We start from the raw sequence: 12,194 nt of genomic DNA, 5'->3' as shown, positions 1-12,194 counted from the left end.
TATGGGCAGACTATGGTTAGCACAGATATCCAATAACAAAACACCACTCAGTAAGGTAAGGATCTACTCCTCCCAGTCACACCTTTCCAGATCACACTGCCATTGCTCATGTAAGCATTTTAGTCCCCTAAAAGCACAATTGATGCCCTGGTAAGGGCACCTTCCCAGACCCTGGGACTCCCAAAAGGCCTAGTATTCTGAACTGCTGTTAAGCACAAAAGGGCAAACAACAGTCAGAACCAGGGAAAAACGTAATGTACAGGCACCGAAACAGGAGCATGCAAATATGCCACCCCTGCCCAGTTCCTTTCACTGGAACAGAATCCAACCTCTCTACAGGAGACAGACTGTAGATCCTGTGCATTGAGGTAAGCCTAAATGTATCCGTTGAGTATTTCTCAACTCAGGTTCAGAAAGCTGAACATTATTGTTAATGCTGACTTAAATTATTTTTTAGAGGGTTTTTTTTCCCCATTGATATAAGATAAGTAAAGAGTGCTGCCATGTAGGGAAGGTGCTAAAGAACAGTAATTGGTTTGTTTTTGTTTCCCTTCATACCTCTTATTATGCAATCAGAGCAGGTTTTTGAAGACACAACATCTTATTTTTGCTTATCAATAAATTGTTTGAAAACTATGACTTGATGAGTTAGATTAGCATTTAATTTGTATAGCAACTTATTAATTATTTAGGTCCTAGTGGTTTAATATAAAATGACAACAATGCTGGATTCAAGATTAAAACACAGGCATTAGAAAATACAGACATGATTTTCTATGGATTACTATAGATATATTATTAACAAAAGTAGAAAAATCAGAAATGCATTTTGCATGTCTGATTTATAGTTAATACTCTGAAACTACCACAACTGTTTTCAGGTAAAAAAAAAAAAAAAGCATTATAACAATATAATAGTGTCCAAATATCATGTATAAGACATTATATCATGAAACATTTGAGTCCAAATACTGCACAGAATTTCACGTTTCAACAGGTTAAAGTTCTCCACTAGTCCTGCATGCAGGTAGTCTTTATCCCTCAAGCTTGGGTCCTCTACCAGAGTCTTGGGAGACTGATGATCCTGTGAAGAATCTCTGTTGTTCTTAGGACTGCATTCTTCTAGACAGACATCTCAGATTTCATTTCTGAAACCTGCCGGAGCCACTGCCCCAATTTGGGAGGTCACTGGTGAAATGCTTTGATTACCACAGAGACCACCATTGCATTCTCCTTCCACATCTTCTCTAGCTCCTCTCTCAGCCTATGGTATTTCTAGAACTTTCTGCTATGTGAGATATTCACTAAGCATATGATCAGTTGTGGCTATCTCCTTATGTATCAGCTGGGTAATAGTAGGGTCAAGCTTAGCAGACTTTCAGAAGGTACTTCATATAGTCTTAGTAACTGGCCAAAGAGGGGCCAGGTTTCCAGCTTAGCCATAATCTTCTGTCTCAGGTCAGCTGCTCTGGTATTCAACATGTCTTGGTATCCAATCTTGGAGTGTGTGTCATTTGTGGAAGATAACTTCACTTCTATGATCTGACTGCTCCACCTGCTGTTAACTCCAAGGGAAAGTCATTTTCACCTCAGAGGTATCTAGTTTTTACGTAATTGCATAAATAATAATAATAATAATAACAATAATAATAACTTTATCTATAAAGCGCTTTCAAATTGCTGTACAACTAAAGGGATAAATAAAATAAAAGCAATACATAGCAATACAGGTAAGAGACACAATACAAGTTAAAAACAATAAAAATTTAAAAACTAAAAGCCATAGAATTAAGACATATAGGATAAGGTGAACAAATGTGTCTTCAACTTAGTTTTAAAAACCTCCACAGAGCCTGCCTGCCGAATATCTTGAGGGATATGATTGATTGTATAATGTATCATTTTTTATATAAATACAAATCATATAAATTTCAATTTAATATTACTTATCTTAAAAGCAAAAACAAACAAAAAAGTGTTCATAACAAGTCATTTGAGTAATACCTTGGTGTGTAATTAATGGTACAATGTGTATTACCTCTGTATGTCCACATTATTACATCACTATTGAATAGTGCACAGTGCTTCCTGAAGTAGTTTATAAGAGGAGAACAGATAGATTAAAACAATAGTAATAGTAAGGCTATGCACACATTTCATACAAAATAAAGACTTACTCAAAGATGACCAAGAAAGGGGATGTCCTAGTGATCATTAAAAAAAATCTTGTCTGAAGAGCTATATAATCCAGTAAAAAAGCATTTCCACCCGTATACACACAACTGACATCAATGCGGGATGGATGATCTTATAATTTGTCTGGTATTGGCTGTGTGTTTGTTTCACCTGAACACAGCCTTGGCTGTGTGCCTAGATGATCTGAGTCAAAGGGCTATGCTTACAGGCGCCAAGGTTGGTACTGTGGAATCATCTGTGAATTGCAAGCTGCAGGGTAGCACACGTCCACCTGCATTCTCAAAGGATGGGGACTTCATTATTGGCGGCACTTTCTCCCTTCACTCTTACACGCAAACAGCTTATAATAAGTATACCAACATGCCTGCACCTGTGAAATGCAAAGGAAGGTTAGTAAGTGGAAGAAGAGGGTGCTACAAACACGTTGGACTATGTAAAATTAAAAATGTTTTCACATGTATGATGATTCATGGTATATAAGTATTTATAATATAATTCTTCTAACAATAGTAAGTCATTTAGATTTTTAAAATAGTGTTTTTGTGTTTTCAGAACTGAATTTTTTACTTATATTATAAATATTTAACAGTAAATTGTTATCTATAATTTTATATTGATTTCTGGTCAGGCAGTGATTTGATGTACCTAAACTAGCTGTTTGCAACATTATTGCCGCTGAGCTGAATTTATCACGTATAATATCTTTACCTGAATTGACAGTCAAAATTTTAAAATGACATGATTGTTTACAGCATTGACACTGTTGAGCTGCAATCCACAAGTTCGATGGTCTTTGCCATAGAAGAGATTAACAACAGCACAGACCTGCTGCCTGGAATTGAGCTTGGTTATCGGATCTATGATTCATGTGCATCAGTACCTGTGGCAGTGCATGTGGCATTTCAGTTTTTAAATAGATTGGAGGCTCAGTTTAACACTGGTAAAAACTGCTCTCAGTCTGGTGTGGTGATGGCTGTTGTTGGTGACTCTGGGTCTACGCCATCTATTACCATGTCACAACTTGTTAGTGCTTTTAACATTGCTCAGGTAAATATTTTGCCTTTCTAGAAAACGTATTTGTTGACTGTTCGCGTTTGTGCAGCTGTTTCAGAGTTATTCTATTTTATTTTTTGTGATTTAGGTGAGCCACTTTGCCACATGTGCATGCTTATCTGACAAGCAGCAGTACCCAAGTTTTTTCAGAACAATTCCCAGTGACCAGTTTCAAGCTGAAGCACTAGCCAAGCTGGTGAAACACTTTGGCTGGACTTGGATAGGTGCTGTCCGGTCAGATTCAGATTATGGCAATAATGGCATGGCTTCTTTTCTCCAAGCAGCACAGAAAGAGGGGATCTGTGTGGAGTACTCTGTATCTTTCTATCGGACAAACCCACAGAGCAGATTTCAGAGAGTAGCAGATGTTATCCGCAGGTTTCTTTATCAAAGATAATTATTGTGCATTGACTTGTGTAATTACCTTTAAAATAAATGTTTGATCATGTGAAGACATTTAAAAAACATTTTCCTAATGCACTACATTGTCTCTCCAGGTCTACAGCTGTAGTTGTTGTGGCATTTGCATCTTTTGGAGACATGAAGATCCTGTTGGAGGAGCTATCACGTGACCCTTCCCCACCTCGCCAGTGGATAGGCAGTGAATCATGGGTAACAAGCACAGAATTAACACAGTACAGTTTCTGTGCTGGGGCCATTGGATTTGGTATTCCGAAGTCTGCAATCCCAGGTCTCAGAGACTTCCTGTTAAATCTGTCTCCCACTCAAGTGTCTGCCTCGCCAGTGTTTACTGAGTTCTGGGAGGATGCATTCAACTGCAGTCTGAAAAAAAGTAACAGTTTCATTTGCTTTTAAATCATTTTCCCAAAATTGTAGTGTTACAACAGCTACTGCTGCTCATGTTTTTTCCACTAATGGTAATGGTCAAATATGAAGTGAACGCAGGCATATGTCTGCATATATTCTCCCTTGATATAATGACTTTTCAGGTCAAGTTCCAGTGGTTTAGTTTAATTTTTCTTGTATATCAATATAATTTTATCCATTTACAAATGTAAGTCATTCTACTAAAATAATTTTCTAATATCTATGTAACAGGCCTGTAATCTAGTTTTACTTACAGGCTCGAAAACACTATTATCTGTGTTTTTGTAATTATAGCTCCTGCCATAGAGAAGAAAATGTGTGATGGAAATGAAGACATACAGAATCTCCAAAGCGAGTACACTGACACATCTCAGCTCAGAATTGCTAACATGGTGTATAAGGCTGTGTATGCAATAGCACATGCCATCCATAATGCAGTGTGTCAAAAAACAAATGCCATAGCAAAATGTGACAAACTAATCAAGTTACAGTCCAATCGGGTAAGCAGAACTGAACATGTTAATGCCAATGTCTTTCATAACTCCTAATATAACTTAGATAAAAAGAACTATCAATGTGTATTATTGCAATGTCCCATGTTCTTCTTTCTCTCTCTTACTGTCTTTACAGGTTTTAACTGAGCTGAAGAAAGTAAATTTTTCCCAAAATGGATATGATGTGTCATTTAATGCTAATGGGGATCCTGTGGCTATTTATGACTTGGTTAACTGGCAGAAAAGTGGGAGTGGCATCATTGAGATAGTAACTGTAGGGCTGTATGATGCCTCACTACGAGTGGGCCACGAGTTTAAGATTAACAGAAACATAACCTGGATGGAGGATAGCAGAAAAGTAATGATGAGAATCTGACTTATTAAACTCTGGTGAACAAGTTGCTGCTACTTTATATCTGTAATATTTATATCTGTTATGCTACCTTGTCTTGACAGGTGCCAGTGTCAGTCTGTACTAACAGTTGTCCTCCAGGAACTCGTAAAATGCTGCAAAAAGGAAAACCTATCTGCTGCTATGACTGTATAGCATGTCCTGAGGGAGAGATCAGTAATATAACAGGTAAAATCAAATGTTTCTCCATGCATTTAAAATCATTTTATACTGGAAAAAATACAATTTACAATGATTTAATTCCTAGTAGCCTCTTATTGTTAGGATGCCTGGGTCGTTGACCCAGGGTTTTGAGTTTATATATCATTTATCATTTCTATTCTTTGGTTTCTTCGTTAGAGTTATGTCTTATGGTTTATGTCTCTGTGTAATCCTTAGTTGCTATATCCTGTGTCCAGTCAGTGTCTGTCTGCCCTGGTCCCATGTCTTTGTTCCCTCTGTTGCAGTGCCTGCATGTGAGTCTGTGTCTTTAGTTCAGTCTGTGTTATGTTTCCTGTTTTATTTTGAAGGTCCATGTCTGATGTTAATGTATCTGGTTTTGCGTCCCCTTGTCTCGTTAGGCCTGATTTGCCCCAGCTGTGTTTCCCTACTGTTACCCATTCCCTGATTGCTCCCCCTGTGTATTTAAGCCCTGTGTTTCTCTATGTCTGTGTTGTGATCTACCCCCATTTATGCTGTGTGTTCTGTCTTTATGCATGCCTGTGAAAGTTTATTTTGTATTTTCGGGTTTTGTTACGTTTTGCCATCCAGCAATAAAGCTGAGTTTTGAAGTATACTTTTGCCTGTCGAGGAGTCTGCACTTTGGGTCCTTTTCCTGCCTGCACACAGCTGTTACTTGACACTTATTGGGTTTTTTCTCTCTCTTATTCAGATTCAGCTGACTGTTTACCCTGCCACAAAGAGTTCTGGCCTAATGCAAAGAGAGACACCTGTATCCCTAAGCCTGTAGAGTTTCTTTCATTTCAAGACATCCTAGGGATCATCCTGGCTACATTTTCAGTTCTTGGTGCTTGTCTGGCCATCATAATTGGGGCTGTATTCTTTTATCACAGGACAACTCCAATTGTCCGAGCCAACAATTCTGAGCTGAGCTTTCTGCTGCTCATCTCACTGACTCTGTGTTTCTTATGTTCATTAACTTTCATTGGAGCACCATCAGAGTGGTCCTGCATGCTGCGTCACACTGCGTTTGGCATAACCTTTGTACTCTGTATCTCCTGTGTACTTGGGAAAACTATAGTGGTTTTAATGGCTTTTAAAGCGACACTTCCAGGTAGCAATGTCATGAAATGGTTTGGTCCTCCACAGCAAAGAATGACTGTTGTGTCTTTCACCTTTATTCAAGTTTTAATATGTACTGTATGGTTGGTAGTGAGCCCTCCATTCCCAATTAAAAATCTAACCACATACAAGGAGAAAATCATCCTGGAATGTGCATTAGGCTCTGCTGTTGGCTTCTGGGCTGTGCTCGGTTACATAGGTCTGCTTGCTTCCTTTTGCTTCATTTTAGCTGTCTTAGCTCGCAAATTACCTGATAATTTCAATGAAGCCAAGCTTATCACTTTCAGCATGCTGATATTCTGTGCAGTGTGGATCACCTTTATCCCAGCATATGTCAGCTCTCCTGGGAAATTTACAGTGGTTGTGGAGATTTTTGCCATTCTGGCCTCCAGCTTTGGGCTAATAATATTTATATTTGCTCCAAAGTGTTTTATCATATTGTTTAAGCCTGCAAAGAACACTAAGAAATATTTAATGAACAAAAATCAGTCATAATATATTAATAATCTCAAAATGTTAATTTTCCAATCGTTCTTCATTCTGTAGTTAAATGAAATATTTACTACTTTTTTCTTAAATAAGTTCATATTCATATGCCATAATTTTTTCTGCATTTATTTATTTAGTGTATGAACATATATAATTGAAAGTTAATTGTATGAATAAATGTAAAGTCACATTGAAACAGTGTGTTGTTCTGAGTTATTTATTTGTATTTGTATTCTATTTTTATCTTATTGTATATTTATTTTATTTTATTCTACTGTATATAGTATTTTATTTTATTCTATTCTGTACAGTTGTGTACTGTATTTATTCTTATTGTATTCTAATTTTTTCCTCATAACTTTTGCACTGTCCACTTCCTGCTGTGACAAAACAAATTTCCCACGAGTGGGACTAATAAAGGTTATCTTATCTTATCTTATCTTATTTCTCAATGGTCTGATACAATTTCTTGTAACATTTTGATTTCTTTTAGCATTTGAATTTGTATCAGTCACCAAGCCACCAAGTGCAAATATAATTTTAATGTGAACTGAGTAAATTCGGTCATAGTATGAATAGTATAAATAGCCCAAAAAATTAACACTGTTTTGTTTTTTTCTAAATTATATTTAAAGATTGCCAATTTTAGGCCATCCAGGGATGTGATTTCAAGGCATGTTTTTTCGTGACTTAAGACTAGACTTTACTGTAATCAGTTTAATTAAATTCATGTTTACTGTCTTAGCCTGAAGAAAAATGATATTTTTTGGTGTGCATAAAGTAAAGTGTAAAATTATAATATGCCTTCCCAGATTATCATTGACCCATCACCAAACCAGTCATGGTGAGCAATTTCACAGTCATACAACATTCTCCACAGTTTCTCCAGACCTTTTCACATTTATTACATGTACTCCGGGTGAACCTGCCGGAGTACACGTATGAAATGCACAGGGCGCTAGTGGTAGACCTGCCAATTCTAGTATTTTATGGCAAAAACCAAGTGGGTCCCCTTGATGCTGAGCTATGAGCACTGGGCCCAGTAGATTATATCAGACCCTTAGGCCACTGTCACGAAGTCTGCTTTTGATTATTTGGTCAGAAACATTCATAGTGGTGGTCTGTGAGGTAATTTTGTAGGCTGCTGCCTGTGCTCATCCCATTTTTTATAGCACACAGGAACAGATAACGATCTTGATGATGGGTTAAAGACCTTCTATGGCCCTGTCCAGCTCTCTTAGAGTAACTGTCTGTGTCCTGGAATCTCCTGTTCTTTAGACTGTCTTGGGAGACGCAACAACCCTTCTGGCAATGGCAGGTATTGATGTACCATCCCGAAAGAGTAGGACAGGGGTCTCCACTCTAGTCCTTGAGAGCTACAGCCCCAGTGGCGTGTCTAGAAAATTTTTGTTGGGGAGGCCAGGTAGGGGCACAGATTTAGAGAAGGGTGGCAGATGTAATTGGCAGATAATGTTTAAAAAAATTCTACCAACCGTTAACCATAATTCAGTAACCCTATAAACCTAATAACCGAATGCACTTTTAACTCTTATTAGAATGAGATTTTAACCACTACGGTGCAAAGTTTTTAGATACTGCGTTGATAAAGTACAAGAGATACAATCAGTCAATGTTTATTCAGCAGTCAAGGACATCAATATTTGCATAGTATTTTTACTGACATGTAGTGCACATATGTTTTGGGCAAAAACATTTTTGAATATTAAACTACAAACATTTGTAACAAACAATTGACAAATTAGCCAATGGCAATGTAAAACTTTATGTGCCAATCAAAAAAAGAAGATAATCTTCTCACAAACTGGTGTTTGATTTTGAAACAGGAAAAAAGTGGGGAAACAAATGAAAAGACTATCATTTGAATAAAACCTGAAAGCAAGTAAATACTTTCTATGCTGCCTTATGGTAAACTTTGGTAATATTGATAAAGAACAACACTGGCTGATGATGAAATACAGTCAGCTGGCATGGTGACACTGCCAGTATTAACCTGCAGGGCTGGACTGGGACAGAAAATCGGGCATTTTGACTAGAGACCGGCCCACCAGGTATTAAAGCCATAAAGACTTTGAATGAAAACAAATGCTGTTGTGACAGTGATGTACACAGTCTTGTTGGTATATGTATGATTTCTATACATTTTACGTCAGATAAAAACTTTGGTTGTAAGATTTAGATAATTATTTAATAAAAGTGAGATATTTTAAATGAGAATAAGAAAGAAAAGTATTTCTTTGTGCCCACCTCTCCCTGTTAATGCCCTACCTGGCCCCCTGGCAAAACTTTACTAGACCCGCCCCTGCACAGTTACCAGCTGTCAGCTACATAAAAAAGGATCCTGGTGTTATTTGTCTTTCAGAAACAGTTCATAACTTCCCTTCAACTCATTCATGTCACCTAAAAGGTAAACCCGTTTCTCCATCACAGTACCAGTTATTGTAACTGACAGTAAAAAGTCAGCACAACGAAAATAAACTACACCTAAACTTGGTTTATATCTGACCCAGATAGACTGCAGGTCATAACTTCTTACCTGAAGTTCAGTTCACCTGACATTCGGACTGGTGGCCGCCTCGGGGCTCTCCTCCTGCCTCCCCTTCCCTCATCCACCTGGCCTCTGTGGAAGCTCCGCCATAACCACCTAAAAACACCTGAGTTATTTTTACACATCGACCTGCATCTGGCCAAACCACCACCTCTCATTGTTCATGCCATTACAAAAAAAAAAAAAAAAATAAGTCACCGGGCATATGCCCGGTATGCCCAATGGCCAGTCCAGCTATGTTAACCTGCAACCAAATCTGCAGCTCCATACAGCATTGTTACGACTTAGATTATATATTATAACTCATAACTCTTGTGTTAGCTGCCCTCAGTAGCATACTGTCTGATATACAGTGGGGCAAAAAAGTATTTAGTCAGTCACCGATTGTGCAAGTTCCCCCACCTAAAATGATGACAGAGGTCAGTAATTTGCACCAGAGGTACACTTCAACTGTGAGAGACAGAATGTGAAAAAAAAATCCATGAATCCACATGGTAGGATTTGTAAAGAATTTATTCGTAAATCAGGGTGGAAAATAAGTATTTGGTCAATAACAAAAATACAACTCAATACTTTGTAACATAACCTTTGTTGGCAATAACAGAGGTCAAACGTTTACTATAGGTCTTTACCAGGTTTGCACACACACAGTAGCTGGTATTTTGGCCCATTCCTCCATGCAGATCTTCTCGAGAGCAGTGATGTTTTGGGGCTGTCGCCGAGCAACACGGACTTTCAACTCCCGCCACAGATTTTCTATGGGGTTGAGGTCTGGAGACTGGCTAGGCCACTCCAGGACTTTCAAATGCTTCTTACGGAGCCACTCCTTTGTTGCCCGGGCGGTGTGTTTTGGATCATTGTCATGTTGGAAGACCCAGCCTCGTTTCATCTTCAAAGTTCCCACTGATGGAAGGAGGTTTTGGCTCAAAATCTCACGATACATGGCCCCATTCATTCTGTCCTTAACACGGATCAGTCGTCCTGTCCCCTTGGCAGAAAAACAGCCCCATAGCATGATGTTTCCACCCCCATGCTTCACAGTAGGTATGGTGTTCTTGGGATGCAACTCAGTATTCTTCTTCCTCCAAACACGACGAGTTGAGTTTATACCAAAAAGTTCTACTTTGGTTTCATCTGACCACATGACATTCTCCCAATCCTCTGCTGTATCATCCATGTGCTCTCTGGCAAACTTCAGACGGGCCTGGACATGCACTGGCTTCAGCAGCGGAACACGTCTGGCACTGCAGGATTTGATTCCCTGCCGTTGTAGTGTGTTACTGATGGTGACCTTTGTTACTTTGGTCCCAGCTCTCTGCAGGTCATTCACCAGGTCCCCCCGTGTGGTTCTGGGATCTTTGCTCACCATTCTCATGATCATTTTGACCCCACGGGATGAGATCTTGCGTGGAGCGCCAGATCGAGGGAGATTATCAGTGGTCTTGTATGTCTTCTATTTTCTGATGATTGCTCCCACAGTTGATTTTTTCACACCAAGCTGCTTGCCTATTGTAGATTCACTCTTCCCAGTCTGGTGCAGGTCTACAATACTTTTCCTGGTGTCCTTCGAAAGCTCTTTGGTCTTGGCCATGGCGGAGTTTGGAGTCTGACTGTTTGAGGCTGTGGACAGGTGTCTTTTATACAGATGAGTTCAAACAGGTGCCATTCATACAGGTAACGAGTGGGGGACAGAAAAGCTTCTTACAGAAGACGTTACAGGTCTGTGAGAGCCAGAGATTTTCCTTGTTTGAGGTGACCAAATACTTATTTTCCACCCTAATTTACGAATAAATTCTTTACAAATCCTACCATGTGAATTCATGGATTTTTTTTTTCACATTCTGTCTCTCACAGTTGAAGTGTACCTCTGGTGCAAATTACTGACCTCTGTCATCATTTTAAGTGGGGGAACTTGCACAATCGGTGGCTGACTAAATACTTTTTTGCCCCATTGTATTCCACGGCTGCAATAATTCTTTAAGTGTTATTTTTTCCTTGGTATTCTAATTTCACCAAAGTTTACTAAACTCAACAAACTTAATATTACTTACCGGGACATTTATTCTGTCCTCATTTTCTTTTCCTGCAGTGCCGTCTTTCGTGCTTGGCTCTCCTACCTTTGCTAACGTGATGCACATAGCGCAGAAGCCGATGCTGCATTCACTTACACTCGGATATCTGAGCTTCACCGTGAAAACATAATCGGACATTTGATATTTGATTGAATTTTATTGTTTTGCCTTTGGGGTGGCACCTGGGGTGGCCAGTCTGGTTGGGGGGGTGGCCTGTGCCCCCCCAGGCCACCCCGCTGGACACGCCACTGTACAGCCCTGCACCTTTTAGATACATCCTTGTTCCAACAAACCTAATCAAATTATTGACTTGCCAAATTTGATGGCATGCTGAAGAGGTAGCTCAACCATTTGATTCAGCTGTGTCGGAGTAGGGATGCATCTAAAGGCTGCAGGTAAGTAGCTCTCGAGTACTGAAGTTGGAGACTCTTGGAGTAGGACTACCTGTGCAACCTCTGTAGGGTTCTGGTATTACCTTATTCTACCAGTACTGACACTGACCGTAGCCAAATGCAAAGCAAGTGAAAAAAAAAAGCAGCCAGAAAGACAACCGAGTGGCAACCTGTAAAACCACTCCTGTTCTGTGAGTTGTCTTACTGTTGACAGTCTAGTGGACCTGTTGTTATTTCTAATGACACCAACCGAGTTAAAACTGATTAACAATCCCCTCTCCTACTATATGACCAGACCAATTTTCCAGAAATGTTTTATTCAGCAGTGTATATTGAGCTATTTGGCAAAGCTTTAATAATTTTTTTGCACGATGTTCATAAATTCCTCTTCTGACAAATGATCAAAATTCT

The 12,194-nt window shown here is 39.1% G+C and overlaps 1 protein-coding gene across 1 annotated transcript; it reads left to right on the top strand.

Annotated features, from left to right (window-relative positions):
* Nucleotides 1-2,445: 2,445 nt before the first annotated feature.
* Nucleotides 2,446-6,759, top strand: LOC146619020 (extracellular calcium-sensing receptor-like). The gene is made up of 8 exons (XM_085370160.1): nucleotides 2,446-2,585; nucleotides 2,949-3,243; nucleotides 3,338-3,627; nucleotides 3,747-4,042; nucleotides 4,384-4,577; nucleotides 4,708-4,929; nucleotides 5,028-5,151; nucleotides 5,855-6,759. The coding sequence occupies exons 1-8, from the start codon at nucleotides 2,557-2,559 to the stop codon at nucleotides 6,757-6,759; spliced, it is 2,355 nt and encodes a 784-aa protein (XP_085226286.1). The 5' UTR covers nucleotides 2,446-2,556.
* The last annotated feature ends 5,435 nt before the right edge of the window (nucleotides 6,760-12,194 follow it).

Source organism: Diplotaxodon limnothrissa, linkage group LG14, assembly GCF_057381915.1.
Source record: "Diplotaxodon limnothrissa isolate DT_005_m linkage group LG14, D_limnothrissa_male_GT1.1, whole genome shotgun sequence".
Classification (NCBI taxonomy): Eukaryota; Metazoa; Chordata; class Actinopteri; order Cichliformes; family Cichlidae; genus Diplotaxodon; species Diplotaxodon limnothrissa.
Note: the sequence above shows the minus strand (reverse complement) of the source record. Positions and strands in the feature narration are given on the sequence as shown.